General features: G+C 45.0%; 1 protein-coding gene across 1 annotated transcript in view; it reads right to left on the reverse strand.

The window, feature by feature from the left end:
• Positions 1–701: 701 nt before the first annotated feature.
• Positions 702–22,517, reverse strand: part of LOC130528248 (cadherin-2-like) — a 44,696-nt gene continuing 22,880 nt past the window's right edge. Inside the window, exons 5-16 of the mRNA XM_057037392.1 lie at positions 22,190–22,345; positions 20,991–21,135; positions 20,748–20,920; positions 20,145–20,282; positions 19,539–19,724; positions 19,043–19,296; positions 16,943–17,082; positions 14,988–15,221; positions 13,823–14,056; positions 12,204–12,343; positions 11,484–11,645; positions 702–2,619 (exon numbers count right to left, since the gene is read on the reverse strand). Coding sequence (XP_056893372.1) covers positions 2,413–2,619; positions 11,484–11,645; positions 12,204–12,343; positions 13,823–14,056; positions 14,988–15,221; positions 16,943–17,082; positions 19,043–19,296; positions 19,539–19,724; positions 20,145–20,282; positions 20,748–20,920; positions 20,991–21,135; positions 22,190–22,345 — 2,169 coding nt within the window. The 3' untranslated portion in view covers positions 702–2,412. The remainder of the gene's footprint in view (positions 2,620–11,483; positions 11,646–12,203; positions 12,344–13,822; positions 14,057–14,987; positions 15,222–16,942; positions 17,083–19,042; positions 19,297–19,538; positions 19,725–20,144; positions 20,283–20,747; positions 20,921–20,990; positions 21,136–22,189; positions 22,346–22,517) is intronic.

Genomic DNA, 22,517 nt, shown 5'->3' on the forward strand with positions numbered 1-22,517 from the left:
GATGACCCATGGATTTGAATAGTCTCACGTATCAGTTTTATACCCCTCCACATACCCCTCCCCACCTTCTGGAGGCGACATTCTGCTATCAACATAATATGAAGATTACAGAACACTGAGAAAGGACGTTATAGACCGGTACCACCCGGTTACCATCTAAAATGTGTTTGTGTTAGTGAAAATTATTAGTTATATTCATAAATTTAAAATAAATGTTACTAAAGGAGGAATCCATGTTAGCTTTGGAACATAGTGGATAGTTACAGTAAAATATTTTCAAAGAAAAAATTATTAGTGTGTTATAATGCGGTGTGCCTTATGTGTGCACCAAGTTCCAAAATCTGTAAATGCTTTTCGGCTTTCGCAAAAGCCATTTTGGATTCATTCGTTCATTTCGGATACAGAAGATGAGGACATTGCTGGATGAGGATTGATCAAAAAATAACGTGAGTACGTTGCTAAATACACGCTAGCATGCATATTTTAAGCTAGCGTACCGTTTTGTTTTACCATGCCCGCGCCCTATAATCCAGTGAGTCGGTACCACCCGGTACCTTTCTGTGTTAAATACAGAAATAGCACCCGTACTTGAGACTGCGCCTTTTAATACGGTCATGAAAATATGGTACTGTGGATCTCATGACTGCTGCGAGATTAACCAGTTGTCCTGAACCATTACTAATGAAATGTTTCAAACCATGAAGACTTGCCTCATATTTATTATACACATATACAACATATGTACACATATACTATACGGTAACATTCTCTGTAAGTGTCACGTCTGGACTTTCAATGATTACCTGCAAAGAAATGCAAATGTCTGTAGCTGTACAGTGTTTTGTGCTTCCTACGGTGCTGTTTCGCCTTTGAAATGTTGGAATAAATCAATGATTGTGTTCATGGGTAATTTCTATGATGTGAAACTGGTGGGATCATGTCTGCAAAAATGCTGAAAAGATAAAAACATGCAAAATCATTTTAATTTTGTAATTCAAATTACACATAAGGATTTTAGGATATTAGCATTAGTCATTATCAAAGAACACAGCCAAAAAAAACAATGGCAAAAAAATATTCTGTACATTTTTTTAGTTTACAGTGACTAGTCAGTTAGAGAGAACCAGAGAACACTGAAGCAAATTGTCAACAGACAAAAGAATCTAAAAGAAAATAAAGTCCAAAAAACCACCACAGCCCTTCTACTGCAAAACTGTTGGCAAAAGCTGCAAGAGTCATGTTGTAGGAAAAAGTAAAAGAAAGAAGGAATCTACCTAATTTCTAACTGTACATGTGACTTCACTGCTTTTATCTTCCTGGTGAAGTTCTCCGGTACAGCTCCAGGATTGAGCAACAGGCCTGACCCTTAAAAAAATGTTACCCATTTAAAGAAACAAAAAACAGAACACACCTTTGTAATATTAAATGAGGATGTGCTCGTTCAAAAGTCTAGAATTTAGATTTAGAATCAACCTGTTGACAGTAAACAGACTGGTACCCATTTCTTTACTGGTTACTTGAGGGTTTCACCATGAACTACAAACCGTCTTCATGTGATGTACATTAGTTGTTCTTCCTAGCATTCTCACGCTCAGCCTTCAGCCTTCCTCGTTGACTTAAGCTCGGTTCACATTCCGTCGAGTCAAATTTAAACATCAGTCATTCTGAGCTTCTTGCTTTCTGGATGATTGTGGGGATCTGCGGAGACCTTGTGCATCATTGTGCTCTGCATGCTACGGCTAACTGGTTTTTCAGTTTATCCTATGAGGCTGTGAGGACTAATGTGTTTTAGAAGCTCTTCGAATGAGAGAAACATTAGAAGAAAACACAAATGCTGCTTTTCCCTCTTCAGCAGCCCAACGTTGTGGAGCAAAGCCACATCTCTGCTGACAGGATGGTAGTGGCCTCTGTGTCTGTCCAGTGTGTCTCAGTGGACACGATATATAAACACTCCCACACGTAGAAAGGCAATGATGTCAGACACATCCACACACACGCATGCACATGGAAGCTTCAAAGCAATCCACATAATCAAGAATAAACACGATCAAAACAATGTACAAAAAGGCACGTTTGAGCCCAGCGCTGCTGTACTGTGAGATTCAACTGTAAATAAGTGTCTGAAGCACAGCTGCTGCAGCTCTCCACCATCACACTTCCTCACAGCCAGAGCACTCTCGGACTGGCCATGTCCATGGACACAAGGCTAGCCCGAATTCTAATTGGTGATAGACTTCATTAGGCCCATTGGTCTCTAGTGGCTTCAACAGTCATCGAGGGGCAGCAAGTCTTTTTTTTTTTTTTTTAACAAACCTTTCATCCATCACCCACATCAACCTGGTGAATGACCCCACACACAGCAGGAGGCCTGGGACACAGGTGGAGTGCAGGTGGGTAGCTGATGCTCAGGTTCTAATCATCTCCTCCGCCAAAGAGGTCAGCCAGCTTGCGAAAGCGTGGGCCCCAGTCACCGAGGTAGTCGTACTCCTGGTCTTCACAGCTTGAGGAGGAGTGCAGGGTGCTGAGGGATCCGGCAGTAGAGCCGCTGCCTTCATAATCGAACACCAGCAGGGAGTCATAGGGGGGAGCTGTAGGGTCATTATCAGCTGCCTTCAGGCCCTGAAATGACAAACACAAAAACAGAGACATGAACAAATAAAAGAAATAGGAGGGTGAGCGATTTTTAGCTCATTATACACAGACCCAATATAATCTTGAACTGCCTGCCTACTATTGTGTTGGTCCCCCTTATGTTCCACTGATGCTCACATGCCATTGTTGACACTGTGGACAGGGGTCAGCACGGGCACCTATGCAGCCCTGTACACAACTAGTTGCTTTGGGATGAGTGTTCTGACACCTTCCTCTTTGTTGGGTCAGACCACCTGGAGCACCTGGAACCCTAACCCTTCCACTGCTCCTTCCTGGGACCACTTTTGATAGATTATAACCTCTGCAGATCAGGAACACACCACAAGAGGTGGAGATGGACGAGCTGTTGTCTCACCATCACAACTACGTAGTCCCTTTAAAACGGACTCAACTAATTAACAGGCATCAGGCTTAGATTTGGACTCAATGTACTAGGGTCAATTTGGCCCATGATTTGGTCACTCAATCAGAACTTTCACAGCTGTAAATTTACTTTGCGTCTTCCTCTTTGCTGAATAGGTAGATGGGAGGTGCAACTACTCCGGGACACAAACGTCTCCAATGACAAACTACCTTTTACTGCCCAAAGACAAGTTGGGAAAGTTCTAGATCTCTTGTTATCATCAAATAGAGAATATCAGGCTAATTCTTTATGAGATGTTGGTACCACTGGGATATCTGAAGAACAACAAGTTGCACAGTGAGCTTTTCCTTCGCATCCACAGCTGCTTCACTAGATGAGCTGCTTGTATTTCACAAGCGTCCTATGACTCACTTTTTATGCAGTTCTGTTCATCCGTACTATGTTTCGTTTCAAACTTTACGCAAACATGTCTGGAACGTTGAGAGAACCATCTCGGCTGCTTTAAACCAGAACAGCACAGAGACTGGCAGAACTGGAGTTTGTGGTTGAAAGAGTAACCATCAACTGGCCATATCTGGAGGAGGATTACAGTAATCCCATAATATTTACAGTAAGAATAGTCAGCCTGAAAGTGTACACCTCAGAACCTGTGCACTGCTTTTGATACTTAAGCAAAGCTGAGCAAACTCAGGAGCTTATCAGTGATGACCCTCCTGCTTTCAGAAGGAACTGCAACTTGAAATGTCATACAGTCCCAAACTGGAGCTGCATTAACCCCTCCAGCAGGGAGTGCTGGGACACCAACCCAGGAGGAGGAGGAGGCGGAGGGATTACGGAGTTACATACAAGAGACAAGGATTTGGGTCAGACTGGACAGATGCTGCCTCTAACTCCAAGGGGAGATTCAGCAGATTATCAAGCAATGCCTGAAATCCTCCCCCAACACAATGTGTGCTTATAAAAGAAAAAGATGTTTTTGAAAGTCCATCCAAATGTAATATCCGGCCAACAGAGTCACACAGACCAGACCAGACCAGAGAACATCTAGCTGATGGGCTCTGTGGGCTGCTGCTGACTTAAGACACTGCTGTCACTGTAATATTAATTAAGAGGAGAGAATTAACGCTTTAGAGTGAGAGAGAGGCAGGGCAAGAGACATCCGCCTGGCACTGTCTGCCAGATTAAGCTGTCTCTGTCAGGCTGCCATGTCTGACATCTCCTGCTCATTATTCAGAGCTCCACTTGGCATATGGCTGCAGCCTGGCTAGATCATATTTATCATTGCTCGTGCCCATCTCACACACGCTGGAATTGTGTCTGAAGGCTGAGCAAACAGATCATTGACCACACTGTTGAAAGACCGTTCTTCACATACATGTTTCTTCTGGGAGATGAGGACAGAGATGAAGATGAGGCTGAAGGCAGAACCCACCAACACAACATTGGCAGGTGGAGGAGAGAACAGGAGGAGGGCTTGGAACATCTCCTGCCTTCTTCCACAGACAGAATGGAATGCAGGACAGCTTTCCTTTGAGGATGAACTTAATCTTTGTTTTAAAGTTGCAACAATAGCCAGATGGATTTCTGCAGTCAGACAGCAGCAATCAGATGGAGGCTGAGACTGAATGCTTGGGATGGATGGAAGTACAACCATTCAAGGGTTTCTGGGAAGATATGCACGTGCACATATTGATATTCACTACATTTCCATGGTCCGAAAAAAAACATGCACCCCACACACCTTTTGCTGTTTTTATACATCAATAGAATTTGCAAAAAAGCTTATTTTATATCAAAATTAAACATATTTATACAAACTAATGTCGTTTAGCTAATAATCTGTAAAGAAAGATAAGTGTTTGTGTGAATGTTCGCCCTCTGCAGGTCAGTATTTGGCAGAAGCCGTTTGGTCTCCATCAGACTGGAACATCTGGACTCTTCAGTTCTTCACTGTTCTTCCTGAAAGGCTGACCTGGGATCAGAAGTGTTCTGACACCTTCCTGTCCACCTTCCTGACCATCTGGAGCACCTGGAACCCTAACCCTTTCACTGCTCCTCCCTTGGACCAATTTTCATAGATAATGACCTCTGCAGGCCAGTAACACACCACAAGAGCTTTGACCAAGAACCTGGACTCCATGTTACATCTGGTGAGCTTCTCCTGACTGAGACTTTTCAAGGATCTTCTCTCTGAACTTTTGGACTTTTCTTTGTATTCATGTTGTGGTAGGAAGACTGACAAACCAGAGACTGGAGCTCCAGACACAGTTGACTTTAGACCTTTGTTCATCTGCTGTGGTGTGTTTTTATTGTGTCGGACGTCCTTTATGTCTGAGACTAGGAGCTCATTCAAAGCTATTACTGTTGTCTATCTATCATGAGGCAGTTGGATATTGTGCCGGACCCACAAAGCTTTTCAGACCTTCACCGGACGGTGCCAGTACATGGTACAAAGTACACCCAAACACCCTAGCAAAGTCCCCTTTCAATGGACCACCTGAAGGAGAAGAAAAGACATAAATCAGAAAGTGAAACCTGTCAACTTGGCCAACTGCCGCCGGCCCCCTGCTGCCAGGTCCTGCTTTCAAATCTGCTGTCCATCAGGAACAAGGTGGATGAGCTGGAAGGCAAAAGTTAGGTTTGGGAAACTTATCGGCTAGTATCGACTGGGCCGTGGCTCAGTGAGGCAGACAGATAGGAGAACCTCGTTATAAGTGGGCAGCCCACTTCGAACCGACCAGCCCCTAGAGGTTAGAGGGAAGAACCGAGGACAGCGAGTATGTCTGTTTGTCAGTCAGAGCTACTGATGTGGTCCAGGCAGGGTTATTGACTCTTGATACTCAACTCTTGCCTGTGAGTTTCAACCCTTTTTCTGGTCATTTACATTCACCAGGAGCCACGCAGCCACAGCCAGACTCCATTTGTCCTGGCAAGCTAACAATTAGCCTCGATGAGTTTAATCACTGCACTTTGCATAGAGTTACTCCCAGCCTGGGGGGCCCTCAGGCCTGTTTCTGAAAACCATATCCTGTCTATGTCTTTCCCTCACAACAGTCTTTCCCTGGTCCACTCTGTCATAGAGACCCAGTTCAGTGCAGAGCTGCCGGTCTGAAGTTAGCCAGAAAAGAGAAGGCTGCTGACCCCGATGCTGTCTGAGCTGCTATGCCAACCAAATTCAACCAAATTCCAATTCCCACAAAAGAATCTGACTGTGTTTTGGCCTGTTTTTTCACACCACTTAAAAAAATCTTTGAGACTGTCAGGAAGATGAGATTTTCCATATCAAGCTGGAACGAAGCTGAAGGATCATAAACTCCTCAGACTTGCCTAAATTTACAAATACTTAGAATCCGATTTTTATTTGCCAATTTCTTTTTAGTATTTAATGAGATGCATATTCTGGTCCAGAGGTTCTCCGCTCATTTTAACTCACCTGATCTGTTTTGATTGCTGCTGTTAAACTTTGGAACTGTCAGGAACCATCAGGTTTTAGTTAATAGAGTCTCCTCAGATGTTCAGGTCTCAAACTCAGGCTCCCCACAGGCTTGTGTTCTACCCTGCAGACGACAGATTGGGCACTTCTGACTCTGCTCCAAGGGTCAGAGAGGGGCCATGGTGGCGTACTCCCAGATTTGATGACAACCTTCTTGATATAATATGAGAAAATCAAAGGAGCTTGTCAATTCAGGGAGAACCCTGCAGATCCTAAAGCAGCCTTGACTCACAGCCATGAGGAGCCGCGCTCAATTCCCAGGTAACGTTTGACAGAAACCCTGAATTTTTCATGAAAATGAAGGAAGGTCAAACTCTTTTCTGCAATCTGCAGCAGAATGTCTTTTATTAAGAGATTTTCTCCTTTATCCACTGGTCTGTTGTAAAAGACAAAAACAGCCTTTGCAGGGCTGTAAAAATCTGCTCTCAGATATCTGGTGTCCAGTAGAGATATGTGAGTTTTTGCAGGAGATGCAGGTGATCCATAAAGCCAAGAGAGTAATCTCCCAACATGGTCACATCCTGTCCTGGGAGGGACTACTTTTATAGGCCTTGCAGATATATAATAAACACAATGATTAGTGCAGCTATGACAGATAACACTCAAATTTTAGTCAGTTGAGTGTTTCTGCAATGTGAATAAGCAATTAAAACTAAACCATAAGACTTTCAAGCTGCCTGTAAAGGAATAAAAGGAATCAACCCCAGACATTTACTCCTACTTGAAATGAATAAAATCATTCAATAGTTGTGACTCTACAATCAGGGCAATGCTACAACTCTCATGAGAGATGTCAAGAGGAAAGAAGATGAGGAAGGCTGAAGACTGACCTTCTCCAGAGATCACAGACAAACACTTCTGGAATAACAACAGGACACGAACCAGGACAGGAAACAAACCACCAAGAACCCGATGGTCCAAGCTCCTGGCGCACCAGCGCGACGTAATACAGCCTGAACTTCCAGGAAGCCCTGAAACATCTCCCAACTAAATAAGTCAGTGTTGAGTGAGAAACTTTCAACAGACGGACGTCGGATGCCTGCAGAGGTTTCAAGACCTGTTACAGTTAGCTTAATAAGCAACTCCAGCTATGGGCAGGTGTCCTAATGTTTCTCTGAATACATATTTTGGTCAATTTTGGTTGTTTTTCCTGCAGTTGAATCACTTTTGATGGGGCCTGATTATTGTTCCCGACTGTGCTAATATTAGCATAGCACTATTACAATCTTGAGTTTTTTGGTTGCATAATTTGTGTGTTTGAGACAAACTGTTTTAAACCTCTTCATCTCATTTGCAGCAGAAGCAGGGCAGTTTTTGAATACAGTTTTTGAAATTCTGAGTTTTTAGAGGCACTTTACTTAATCTTCACAAAACAATATTAAAGATACCAAATCCTGATACAGGGTACTGGCATTACCCAGTGGAAGACCTGAATGTAGTTTATCAAGTGTTCTGCACAGGACTGATACTGCTTTCAATACTAATGCTGAAGAACCAAGAGGCTCCAACCATGAAGATGGGCTCCTGAAAAGATGCACCTCTTTCTGAGGAGGGAGACAGGTGACTCTGACATCAGGATGACCATCATACAGAAGGAGCTGCTGACGGCACAAATTTAGGATAAGCTTTAAGTTTTGCTCCACTGCAACTCCCACATCCTGCACACAGGACACCAGCGATAGGAGCGAGGCACTCGGCATACTCTATCAAGCCATCAGTGACCAACAGTGCATCCAGATGGGTTTCTTATCACTGCGGTGTACTTCAACCAAGCAGATTTAAAGGTTTTTCTGCCTCAGCTGCATCAGCATGTGGACTTTCCTACTAGTGGAAATACTACACTGGATCTGGTTTACACTAACAATAAAGGAGCATGCAAGGCCTCCCCCCTCCCCCACCTGGGTCTCTCTGACCACAGTGCCATCATACAGACCAAGGGTGAGAGTCATCAGACCAACTCAGAAGTAGGTACGGGTGTGGTCAAAGGGGGCCTGTTCTGCTCTTCAAGACTGCTTCAGTACAACAGACTAGGACATCTTCAAACAGACTGTCACTAACAACCGTACAGACATTGAGGAATACACCGAGGAAGTCAAACCATCAACATCCATGCTAACCAGAAACCATGGTTGACAGGAGAGGTCCACAGGCTCCTGAGGGCTCAGGACTCAGCCTTATAGAGCCCGGAGACACTGTAGGGCAAGCAACAGCCAGAGCCAACCTGTACTGTGGAATCAGGGAAGCAAAACAACAATATAGCAAGAAAATATCAGGACACTTCAACAACACCAGAGATGCAAAGAGCCTGTGGAGGGGTATTCAGATCCTCACTGACTACAAACCCCCTCCACAAACATGTAAGAGTGACATCTCATTGCTAAACAGCCTCAATGAATTCTTTGGACGCTTTGAGACACTGAACAACACACTAGCACAGAAGACAACACCTCTTACAAACGAGCAGACTGTGTGTCTCTTTCCAATCAGTGTGAAGAGGGCACTCTCTAGGATTAACCCACAGAAGGCGGCTGGACTGGACAACATATCTGGCCGGGTCTTGAAGGACTGTGCTGAAGAGCTCACGGAATAACAGACATCTTCAACATCTCCCTGAGCCAAGCAGTTGTTCCCAAATGTTTCAAAGCCACCACAATAATCACAATTCTTAAGAAATGCCAACCATCCAGCTAGCACTGACATCCACCATAATGAAGTGCTTCGAGAGGCTAGTTCTACAGGACATCAAATCCATTCCCATGATCCGTTCCAGTTCGCATACAGGATCAACAGGTCCACTGAGGATGCCATCTCAGCTGCTCTCAACCCAGCCCTCACACACCTGGACTCTAAAGACTCTTATGTGCAAATGCTGTTCCGATATTTTAGCTCAGCATTCAACATCATCATCCCCCACCAGCTAATTAACAAAATGGGACAACTTGGAATCAAGACCAATCTGTGTAACTGGGTACTGAAATTCTTATCAGAGAGGCCACAGAGCGTACAGGCTGGCAGCAACACCTCCAAGACAGTCACTCTGAGCACAGGGGCACCACAAGGGTGTGTGCTTAGCCCACTGCTCTTCACCCTGCTGACCCACGCCTGCTTAATCAGCTACAACACCAATCACATCATCAAGTTTGCGGATGATGCGACTGTGGTGGGCCTCATCACCAACAACAATGAGGCAGCCTACATCTGGACAATTAACACAACACAGCTGGCCAGGAAAGCTCAGACATGCCTATACTTCCTCCACAAACTAAGGAGAGCACACGTCCCACACTCCATCTTGTGCCCCTTCTACAGAGGCACCATTGAGAGCGTCATCACTGGCTGCATTACTGTGTGGTATGGAGGTTGCACCGCCTCCTGCTGAAAGACTCTGCAACGCATAGCGCATGCAGCCAGTAAGATCATTGGTGCTCCTCTGCTCCCCCTCACAAACATTTTCCACACCCGCCTCACCCGAAGAGCCATAAGCATTGTTGAGGATAACTCCCACCCCTCACACCCTGACTTCAGCCTCCTGCCTCCATGGAGAAGATTCCAAAGCCTTCGGCCCGATCTGCCAGACTGTCACAGATTTATCCACCAGGCTGTCAGGATGCTGAACTCTATCCACTACCTCCCCCACCTCCTACCCCAAGATGCTGAGCCACTGTCCTTTATTCTGGAAAGAAGGAGACACTAAATATCCCTTTAAGAAGCAGCAGATGACCTGAATATCAGGGTCTGTCTGCCTCTACCTTCACTTTGTGTTTTCATTTTGTCTGTCCCGTCATCTACCTCCCTCCATCTGTCCTGCTCCATCCAATCTGTTTCTCTATCTCGCCCTAATTACCCTCATGTGTCCCCCCACCACCCTCCTCTGCCAGACTGTCCTTGCTCCTTGTGCCTCACTCTTCCTGTTGGACCATAACTGGACTATTGGCCTCAATCTCTTTTCTGCAGTTTAGGTTTGTCTGCTTGTTTTGACTGCCTGCTGGTTAAAACGTTGATGGTTTCCCGTAGTTTCCAGTTTAACTGCAGCCCGTCTCTGGGATAAACTGGATGAACTTCCATCCCATCGGGTGGGTGAGCTAGTTCACAACCACACAGGCTAAATGTTTGGCTTCCTTTCAATCTCTCTTATTTATGCTGGTGGTTAGAAGTCACCCCACATCAACTATACTTTAACACATTTTAATTTAAATCACAAATACAGTATCTCTGTGTGTATTGAGAAGAAGAGAATATGTGAATATGATTCTTGCTTCAGCCACTGAGGTGTTAACGGGGGCAGACATCACAGCCTGTCTCAGTCCGAAAAGGGAGGATTTCTGAGGTCACTTGCTGCTGAAAACAGACAGGATTTATTCACTTCAGGACAGGATTCCTCACCTCCTGAGACCTGCTCTTGCCTGACACCAGATTACAATGTGGGAATCCAGGCTGGTGAGGCTGGACCCCACCAGCTGACCTCTCACCTCAGAGGGCTTTCAGCTAGTCTTGTCAAGGTGCTGACTGCTGGGATGTGAACATCAATCTCACCAATGAGCCGTGGTCTGAACATAAACTCAACTTTGGATGGAATGTAACCCTGCAGACTTTGGGGTTTTAAGGGAACATCTTTGTGTTCTTACACTTCAGTCCAGAACAACTTAGACCAATACAGGAACCGCATCACCTTTGTACGACCTGGCCGGATCACACAGGCATTACACCCACCATGGATGGTTTGTCCAGCAAACTTAATTTGTCTCCCTTAAATGATGATGCCCCTTTGACATTTCAATCCTACCATAAACTCAGGATGTTCATGCTGCTTCTGTGGGCTGTAATGCTGACCCGGTCCCCTTAAAGCTTCATATTTGTAGACTTTTATTCTAAATATGAAGAATTATTATCTACCTTTCACCTTAAATGCAGTAAAGTGCTGATTATGAGCGTAGCGGGCTGGGACGTATCTGCCCACCCAGCCAGTGTTTGTACCTCATGGATGAATTCTCCGATGTCTCCCGGGTGTGCAGCAGCAGAGCGGAGGGGGTACTGATGTTTGTGATGCAGGGGCCTCTCATCCAATCGCCTGATCCCCACCTTCATGCACTCTGACTCTAGAGTGTCAGGCTGCTGCAGCTGGCTTAGGTCATAGTCCTAAAAACACAGAATAGACACAAGAACATTATTGTTACACTTATTACGGTGCCATTACCGCCAGTGGAGGAAGAGATCAGGAAGATGTTAAATCTCTCTTTTAATTTGTAACTGCAGATGAACAAGTGGTTTATTTATCGTCATTGTTTCTCATAAAATTGCACCGGATGATGTGTTAAGATGGGTTTTCCTATAGAGGTGTGCTTGCAGCTTCTTTCACCGCTGTGGGGCAACTCAAATATCTTCTCAGGATGGTTCTGCTCTTGAACTGTGTCAACAAAACTCAAAAAGTTACAACAGCAGGGCTGGATTTGGACAATGTATCCTCCCACTGCACAAGCCTCCTACCCAAACCAATACTTGTCCACCATGGAACCAAAATATTCTCCAAAATCATGGGCTTTTCAGAGTCATTCTATTTTTTTTCAAGGATTGCTTAATTCCTCTACTAGAAATTGACTTTATGATCCAGTTTCTATTCATGACAGGGCAAACGATGGAATGTTAACAGCTTCCCTCTCTTTGAAACATTTCCCTAACTTTTTCCAGTGTGCGTACCTGGTCTTCCTCTCCGCCTCCTTCTTCATCATATTTAAGAATGTTGTCTCGGACGTCGTCCTCTGGGTCAATAAGCAGTTGCTTGGCCTGACGCTCCTTGTCCCTCCTCTTCATCCACATCACAAAGAGCAGCACCAACACTGCAGAACAAAGGTGAGCTAGTGTTATGGTGGAAGCCTCATTTCTATAGTTGCGAGCGTCACGATACAGTGAGAGCTGCTGATCCATCAGTTACTGTCCTGTCATCTTTACTGGCAATGATGGAGGTTTATTGTAAAGCACATTAGAGATTTATCCTATAGAAACCCAAGAGCACCGCATATGTGCTTCTCACCAGTCCACGTCCTTTGGACGTGAACATACGTGTATTAAGCAGTTCCAACTCGTGGAACAGAGAAGACTGGTTCAACCTGTGAGAATAATTATTCTATTATTATCGCTTAAATGCATTTGTATGTTTAGCACCTAAGCAGATGAAGAAAGAACAGAGAACTGAACTGAAGAACTGAATTTCAGAAGAACTGAACTGAAGAAGCCTTCTGGATAGAAGGCAAAACGTCTTTAAAGAGAAGAAACACAGTCCAGTTGACAAAGAAAACTACCTTGGATAATGATGACCTGGATGATTGAGAATCTACACAGACATCTTGCATCGCAATTTGAGAAAGATACCCTTCGGTAAAAAGGAACAGAGTGTTTTCACTTTACTTGATTTAATACACTTGTCCAGAATACCAGATTTACTGTGAGACTGCTTATCTGAAACCTTTAGAGCATCTAGGGAGTGGAAGAAATAGCACAAAGTGATAACAAGTTGATGTGAATAAACAGAGGAGGTTTGCAGTGGAGCAGCAGAACGACGGAGGGTGTTCCAGAGTGAACTGCGGCTCATTCTCCCTTGCACAGTTACCCGTGTGTCTGTGTCTTTTGTTGATTCACGCAGAGTTTTGCTGAGTTGCTCTGTTTCAACTCTAACAAACCACACCCTGTTGGGTGGTTGGTTGGTTAGCTTGGTTACTGGTTTCTTCCTGCAGGGGGTGTGGTGGAGCTTTTCCCCTGTCGCAGCTGGAGCCGCAGGCAGACGCACCTGCGGGCTATCAGTAATCTAGTTCCCTATTTATAGTCTGTACTCGTTTGCCAGTGTTGGAATGTTTTGTCCCTTCCGCGAAACCCCGACTCTTTGTGATTTTGCCTTTTGTGATTGGACTATCATGGTGAGTTCCCCTGTGGACTGTTTTCTGGATTCTTCCGAGGTCTCAACACCTTTTGTGGATCGTACGTTTAGCTGTTACCTCCAATAAAAGAGTGTTTTGGACACCACCCTCCACTGTGTGCTGCCTGGTTTCGAGTCCTGGTACAACTGCTCCTAACACACCCCTTTCAAATGGGTCTGTTGGGTCGTGGTTCAGCAGTTGGTCACATCATCCAAAAGGCCAGTGAAATAAGTTGCCATCATTAGTGGGACTCAAACTTCCCTACTGACTTGGTCTGAACTATAACTGAGCGTCTCAGAGAAAAAGAGACTCTGAAATCTTACTCAGGCTGGAAGAGGAACGTCATGGTAACGGATCATTCGAACTGGGTGGACCTATGTGATCTCTAGGGGTGCAGAAACTCACCCAACAGTATGATGATACCAATAAGGATTGCTATGATGGCTCCAGTGCCCAGTCCAACAGCAATGATTCGCTCCATGTCCACGCAATCTCCATGGTGATCACACTGGCAGACTTTGACCCTCAGATGGGAAGTGTTGGACATCGGAAGGTTACCTGAGTCTGTGATCATGATGGGAACCTCATAGATTCCACTGGACAAGGAGCTTATCTGTAAGCGTAGCTGAGCATATTCACCTACAGAATGAAAATGGAGAAGAATTTACATGAGAATGAGCATGAATGTGCTTAACTAGCTGACATTAACTCTGAGGATTTATCTGGATCACAGCCAGAACCAGGGATACCGCCCATAGCCCAAAAAAGATCACCTGCTTTAATTCTGAACGTTTGGACAGATGGACGGATCAATTATGAACATGTTAGGAAGAAGAAAATAACAGTTATAGAAAAAAATGGTGAGTCAACCTGCTGGAAATGGTGTAGGAAGAATTATATACTAATAAGACTTGGCCTAATTATCAAGATATCAAAACAAATCTAAATCTACAAATATAATATTATGGTATAATGTAGATACATACAATGGTATTGTTGGTGCCTGTATGCACCCATAGAGATATATCCATATACATATCTGTATGTGTTAGGTTCAAACTGTTCATATAACAATGCTGTAACTACTTATTATCACTCCTGACCAGAACCCTGACCTACTTTAGCTGATCTTCTATCACCTCGGGATAGCAGGGGACAACCTGAACATCCTGTGACACTCCATCCCCCATTTTCTTATATGTTCCTTTTGTATATATCATGCTTTGTTTTATCATGTGACGCTTATCCTTTATCATGACGCTTACACTTACGCTTACTGTAATCTTACATGTTCGTGTGCTAGTATAAGAATAAACCTCACCAGGGCCCACACTTGTAGCCCACACTGCAGACGTGTGGTTGCCCTTGCAGCAAGTAAACTGAAGCTTCCGTCTCATTCCTCTGATGGCAACAGCACGGGAAGAAAACGGATCACTTTCTCCCCAACAGTATGCTACTCTATACTGAGCTTTTGTGCTAAACAACTTATTCTAAACAAGAAGACCTTAAAGAGGACAATCGCCAACCTTGTGGTGAGCTTAAATGACACTACCAGACACACCAGACTGACCGTTGAGGTGACTCAGCGTCCAGTTACGACGCACGTCCAGGGGTCGTCCAACCAGATCAAAGGCAAAGGGTCCAGCATTGGTACTGAGATCAGGGTCGCTTGCTGTGATGTTGATGGCATTGGGCCCTGGCTTCTCGCACATCTCTACTTCAGGTGGAAACACGTGGGGGGCGTTGTCATTAATGTCCATCAGGTAGATCTGCAGGGTTCCTGTCCCATTGGCAGCAGGGTCACCTGCAAGCAAAAACAAGAATATCAGAATATAACAGAACATTGGCCTAAATTTCACTGTATTAGACACCATTTACTGATGACATTACGCTCTTATACACGTCCACTAGAGTCGACTATGGTAGGGAAACGTGATTGGGGCACCAGCAGTGCCTCTTGTGACCACACCGTAAATCACACCAGTCGTGAGTTGAACTTAATTTACAACCACAGGAAAAGGTCCAAGTGCTTCATATCCTTTGGGGAAACCTGCCACCTTCTTGGTCAAGCCTTTGTGAGTGTAAGATTCTGTTTCAGAATGAGGCGAGTGGTCAGTAGCAGGAAGACTGAATCACAGTGGAGTCTCTGTTTGATGCAACTGAATGGGATTCCTTTTGAAGGCCATATACCATATTTTCACGACTATAAGGCGTACCTAAAACACTGAGATTTTCTCAAAAATCGACAGTGCGCCTTATAATATGGTGCGCCTTGTGTGTGGACTGAGTTCCAAAATCTGCTGTGCACCTTTGGTGGGTGCACTACGGTAAAAGCTCCGCCAATCGATTAGCGGCACACCTACGCGTAAGGATCCCCTAAAATGGTGCCGGTCAAGCGACACGCGTATGAATGAGGCTTACTTTAAATTGCAGGCCATCAAATATGCGTCTGAAAATGGCAATCGAGCAATCTTAGTGTTTTCGCTTTATGAGGAGGCGGCATCTCTCCATACGTGCAAGGACAACTGTTGCGCAGCGGCTGCCCACGGATTACCAGGAGAGGGTGGCCATCTTCCGCACCTACTGCCGCGACAAGATAACCGTGCCCAGCCACATCACCAACATGGATGAGATCCCTCAGACTTTTGACATCCCTTTGACCCACAAAGTGGTGAAAAAGGGACGAGCATGGTGGCGATACGCACAACGGGGCACAAGAAGTCGTCGTTCACCGTGGTTCTTGGCTGCCACGGAAAAAGACAGAGCGCTGGATGACGGAAGGCGAACACTCCTTCACAAAGACTATGAGGCAGCGGCGGGCAAGTTATGCCACCATATGCAGGTGGATTGTAGACGCATGGGCTATGATACTGTCTTCACGTATTGTAAGAGCTTTCACAAAAGGCGGCATCAACGCTGAAGCGGAACCGGTCGGTGAGTCAGATTCAGATGATTAAGAGGAAGTCGGGATGTTGGACATTGAAATAGTGCAGCTGTTTAATTCAGATACAGAAGATGAAAACTTTGATGGTTTTGTGGCAGAAGAATGAATATTTTGTTCAATAAATGTGTCGAAACTCAGTGTTTTACTTCCGTTGTCATTTTTTTACTGTATGTTTCAGCATGCGCCTAATAATACGGTGCGCCTTATGTATGTTTTAAATACAGAAATGGCACCCATAACTGAGACTGTGCCTTTTAATACAGTGCGCTTTATGGTCGTGAAAATACGGTAATCTTTTGTGTGGACATAATGCCCAGCAGTGCTGATAATGAGAGGACAGTTTCTGGAGTCATGCTGGCAGGAAAATGGAGGACTCTGGACACCAAAAGGGTCTACTGTCGGAAGATTCAGGAAGCTGATTTTATATATTTATGTCTCTTGTAGTTCTAGATGCCGAAATGACAACATGACCTGCTTTCTGTGCCTGTTTTGTTGCCAGGACTCCAGATCTCATGATGCCGACTCTGCGTGAAGCAGTCAACTGAGTGATCTGCGTCTGCTCCACACCATCCAGACCTCACCATCTGTAGCCATGAAGGTGACGTTGTACTGGTTGTTCTTGACGTAGGGCGATTCTCTGTCGAGGATGGCGATGGTTGAAATCCGACCATTAAATGGGTCAATCTGCAGCCAGTTGGCAGGGTCGTACATCTTGGAATACCTGGATGGAGGAGACAGAAGAACTTGCTGAAAACAACTTACTTTATTTGCTCCATAGACTGGACAAAGCAGATCATTCACCATAAATATAATATAAATAAAAGTCTCCACCTTCATCAGAAAAAAAGAGAAACAAAGGCTTGAGGGTAAGGAAGGGATCAGGTACAGTCCATCACAAAGCTGCCATTTTAGACCACTAATAAGCATCTGTTGTGTGTCTAATGAGTGAGCAGACAGAAACAGCCAGACGCAGCAGCTAAAAAACTCCCGGGCTGCAAAAGAAAGAGAGCTGCTTTTAAACACTGTGTGCAGCCACCACTGGTTGCTAGGCTACAAAGATTCCCAGAGTTCATTTAGAAACAAATAGTGGGATGTAAAACTAAAGGATGGGGACAGGAGGCAGCAGATCATTAAAACCCAGAAAAATCCAGCAATCAAATCATCTGAGGTTTCAAACATGCTCATGAGGAGAACAGCACCTTTCCCTTGATGAGCCTGCAGAGCAAATTAAACTCCCCCATCAAACATTGAGGAGAGGAGAGGAGAGGAGAGGAGAGGAGAGGAGAGGAGAGGAGAGAGAGGAGAGGAGAGGAGAGGAGAGGAGAGGAGAGGAGAGGAAAGGAAAGGAAAGGAAAGGAAAGGAAAGGAAAGGAAAGGAAAGGAAAGGAAAGGAAAGGAAAGGAAAGGAAAGGAAACCATGACCCAGTGGGGTGACAGAGGCCTGTCAGGTGTTCATGTTTCTGGACCCCGGCAGCCTTGGCCTATAGCAGCATAGCTAAGATGTTAACCTAATGATTAGACGACCCCCTAAATATGATAATTTGTCTGTCTATGATAATAACTGGAACTACAGAATTAGTAACAATAAGCTTTTTCAAAGAGGTAGGTTTTAAGCCTAATCTTAAAAGTAGTGATGGAGTCAGCCTCCCGTACCTGGACAGGGAGCTGGTTCCATAGCAGGGGGGCCGCCTGGTAGCTAAATGCTCGGCCCCCCATTCTACTCCTAGAAACTCTGGGAACCACAAGTAGACCAGCATTTTGAGAGCGGAGCGGTCTATTGGGCTGCTAAGGTATCACTAGCTCCTCCAGGTAGGATGGAGCTAGGCCTCTGAGGAACTTGTAGGTCAAAAGAAGGGTTTTAAAAATTATTCTAAATTTAACGGGCAGCCAATGAAGAGACGCCAGTATAGGAGTAATGTGATCTCTTTTGTCAATACCTGTCAGAACTCTGGCTGCAGCATTTTGGATCAACTGGAGGCTTCTTAAAGAGTTGTTTGGACACCCTGATAATAAAAAAATACAATAGTCCAGGCTGGAAGTAACAAATGCATGGACTAACTTTTCAGCATCATGCTGCATCAGGAGCTTCCTGATTTTTGTGATGTTTCTCAAGTGAAAAAAGGCACTTCTGGAGACTGTTTTAATGTGTGAGTTGAAGGTCAGATTTTGGTCAAAGGTTACTCCTAGATTCCTCACAGAGAGACTAGCTGTTAATGAGATACCATCTAGAGTGATCATGTGATCTAATCCTCAGTTTTTCCTGAGTTAAGGAGGAGGAAATTTGAAGACATCCAGGACTTTATGTCTTTAAGACAGGTCTGAAGCTTCACTAACTTCTCTGTCTCCATGGATAAATAAAGCTGAGTGTCATCAGCATAACAATGAAAATTTATCCCATGCTGCCAAATAATGTTCCCTAAGGGAAGCATGTACAAGGTGAAGAGGATTGGTCCAAGTACAGAACCTTGAGGAACTCCATGGCTAACCCAACTGTATGAAGAGGGAACACCATGGACATGAGCAAACTGGTATCTATCAGATAAATAGGATCTAAGATGTTGTTAAAAGCAAAGAAATAACGCTGATATTGCCTAAACACTGAAACGTGCGTCTCATGTCGACCACGGACTCCAACATTTGCAGCCTGAGGCAGAAAATAAACCTTCTGGTAATGGTCTTACCGGACGTTTTGGCTCATAAAGCGGTCTGGATCCTGGGCAGTGAAGGTGGTGAGCAAAGATCCTGCAGGTAGGCCCTCCTCCAGTTTGATGGACTTGGGGTTGGGGCTGAACTCTGGACTCTCATTGACGTCCAGGATTCGTACCGAGACAGTCACGGTGGGCTGGCGAGGCAGATGAATTCCACGAGCAAGAGGGACCTCATTCTGGGCCTCCACCATCAGCATGAAGGACCGTTTCTCCTCGTAGTTGATAGGCTGGACAGAAGAGCAGAAGGAGGCGACTGTGGATCTCAAGTATGACGCTGAACAGCAGCTTGTAACATGCCCATTTCACCTGGCCGCCATTTACTATCAATTCTTCTAAATTAGTTTGGTTTACATCACCGGGTCGGTCCTTATCACCCGTAAGGACAAAGTGGAACGGAATGATCACTGCTCTGGATCTGGTTAATTAGTGCACGTGTGTGTGTGTGTGTGTGTGTGTAACAGAGCCCCACCTTGACCACAGTAAGAAGGCCCTCGTTGGTGGTGGGATCTGTGGGGATGGAGAAGCGCCCGGTGGGGTCTCCGGCCACGATGCGGTAAACAGCGCTCCAGGCCTGAGTGTGAGGCTGGTCTTTATCCGTCACCGTGAGATTAGCAACAATCACGTTTACACGGTTCTCATCAACATCCCCGGAGAACTGAGAGAGAGAAGAAAAAGATGAATAAAGATAAACAGAACTGCTGACTACATTAAAATCATTTATGAAAATAGACAGAACTTGAGCCTTCTGGACAAATGAGCTGCTAATTAGATGGCAAAAGAGGACCTGGGACAGCTGTTCACCATAGCTACAGTTCTACAGTAGTACCGACAGTGGAAGAACACACTTACATTAGGCAGCCGTACCGTGTCCAAGCAGGTTAACCCCTTAAAGTCAGTGTGAGTGCAACTCTACCTTGTTGAGCAGCTGAGGTAATGAGTGTGAGAGAGTGAGGGCGGGGACGGGGGATTTGGCTTCAACATGGTACAGAACACCTGGACCCACTGTGAGTCCACGCAGAGTTTCAGAACCTTCTTACTCTGTCTCAAGGGGAGCTGCTCCTCTGCTGGGACTCACTGTGTCTGTGGTGAACTCGGGAGGGTTGTCATTGACATCAGTGATCCTGATGACAGTGGTGGCTGTGTTGGACAGACCGTAGGTGGGGTTCCCCTCCATGTCCGTGGCCTGGACGATCAGGGTGTACTGTGTGACTTTCTGAAGACAAAAACAAAAGGACAAGCTTTGATGGAACAAATATGGCTGATTCATCTGCACCACTGAAGGCTACAGTCCTGTCAGGATGGCTTGTGCAAATAAAGACTGACTGTGCTGGGGGGGCAATGAAGAGAACATTTTTGGACGACCACATCCTCCTGCTCCTCTTCAAGCTAGTATTACCAGTAATAGTAATAGCTATTATTATAATGATGGTTATTACTAGTAGCCTTGTTGTGCTGAGATTCTGCAAACAACATGAGCAGCACATGAAGATCAAATGTGACCCGTCAAAACCAGCTGCTCTCAACCAGTTTTCAGGTCAACATTTAAAGGATGATGGTGTTACTACTGCTCTTATTACCATATTATTAGTAGTATGATATACTACTACAAGATAGAACGTGATGTCACATATCTCGAAAAAAGAGGAGCCTAACCAAATACACACACACACACACACACCTCTCGATCAAGGCCAGCAGCCACAGTGATGATGTCACCGGTCTTGTTGTTAATGGTGAACATATTGGAGGAGGGGCTCTGGGGATTCTGAGACAGGATTTTGTATCTCAGCATCCCATTAGCAGTTTTTGGGTCGTCCTTATCAACTGCTGTCACAGTCATCACGAAGGAGCCTGCAGAGAACACAAATTGAACATCAGCAGCGAGATATGATGGATAACCATGCGTGTGTGCGTGTGTTACCAGGCTTGGATCCCTCAGGTACTGAACCATTGAATACGGTGTGTGTGAACTCTGGTCTGTTGTCGTTTTGGTCGATGACATTAATGACGATGTCAATGGGGTTCTCCACCTGGTTCCCATTCAGGTCAACAGCGTGAGCTCGCAGCTACAGAAAAAACAGCAATACTTTAATGTCTCAGTGTGCCTATAAATATAAACGATGAAGGGACAGATGCGGGCGAGACTCTGAGGACCAGCAGCAGGACAGACGTGGACTGACTTCAAACATCCCCGTGTGGACAGCAACACACTGCCCTCAGCGATCCATTTTCTCAGGCCAATTCCAAAGACAGAGAATAAGAGGTGGACGAGGCCAGGCCTTCAGAGACCCTCCTTTCCAGCATCTTGACATCCCAACACCTCCGTGATGAATAAACATCTCCATCCACTCACATGAATATTCAGGAGACACAAATGCAAATCACCCCGCTGCAACGCCATATTTACACTCCCCTGCATGAGCTGGGCGTGAGCAACTGTGCCGATTCCTGCAGATCAAAAGGTGAGTCTCAACTCCTGGAGGCATGCGCGCAAGCACACGAGTGTGTTTAAGGGGAGTGACAGTAAACACACATCAAGGATAATTCTTTGAAGAAATCCACTTCTTGTCTGTGCATGAGAGAGAATATACGAGACAGCAAAGTGGCAGCATGATAGAGGTAAACATCAGAGGGGTGCGACGTGCTTCTGCATGGCTCAGATAGTCTGGGAGGAGACGCAAGCATCTGCTGAATCAGCGCTTGATCATTCCAAATATACTTGATCAAGTAACCTTTTCCCCAGTAAACAGACCTCAAAACTATTAGGTTTAGGGTTCATGTTAAGCCGCAGTTATATAACACCTAAAAGTACTTATTTTGATAAATACTTCAAGATTATATAAATGTTCTAAAAACAGCCTGCGTTTACAAAGAGGCTTAGAATTGAATTGCACACAGCAGATTGTGTAAACAACTGGGTGGGACGCTTCTGCTTTCAGGTCATTGAGATATAAACCAAATGTAGCACATGTGCCACTCACGTAGGCCGGCTCAGTTTCTTATTCAACAGGTAACTTTTATCTCTTGTGTCTTTTCTAGAAGACTCTGACATTGTTTCATGAAGTGAAAAGTCAAAATAAATTTGACAGAAACTTTTGAGAACTGTAGAAATGCGCTTACATGGAAGTTGGAGATATGCTCTCTGTCCAGAGGCTTGGTGACAGACAGCTGGCCTGAGATGGGGTTGATGATGAAGATGCCGGTTGGAGGCTGGTCAGCGCCGGGACCCGTCACGCTGTAACGCAGCATCCAGTTTTTATCCCGATCTGAGCGGATCTACAACACAGATGGAAGAGAAAGAGAAAGGAAAGTTTGATATAATATAGGTCAACGCTGGCAAATAACAGTGGTTGAAAAAAGCCATTTCTTTTTCTTGAACACATCTGCTGCTGTCAGCATGTTCTGCCTCCATGCAAACATGAGTGTCAACGTTAAGGTAAATAAAACT

Source organism: Takifugu flavidus, chromosome 7, assembly GCF_003711565.1.
Source record: "Takifugu flavidus isolate HTHZ2018 chromosome 7, ASM371156v2, whole genome shotgun sequence".
Lineage (NCBI taxonomy): Eukaryota > Metazoa > Chordata > Actinopteri > Tetraodontiformes > Tetraodontidae > Takifugu > Takifugu flavidus.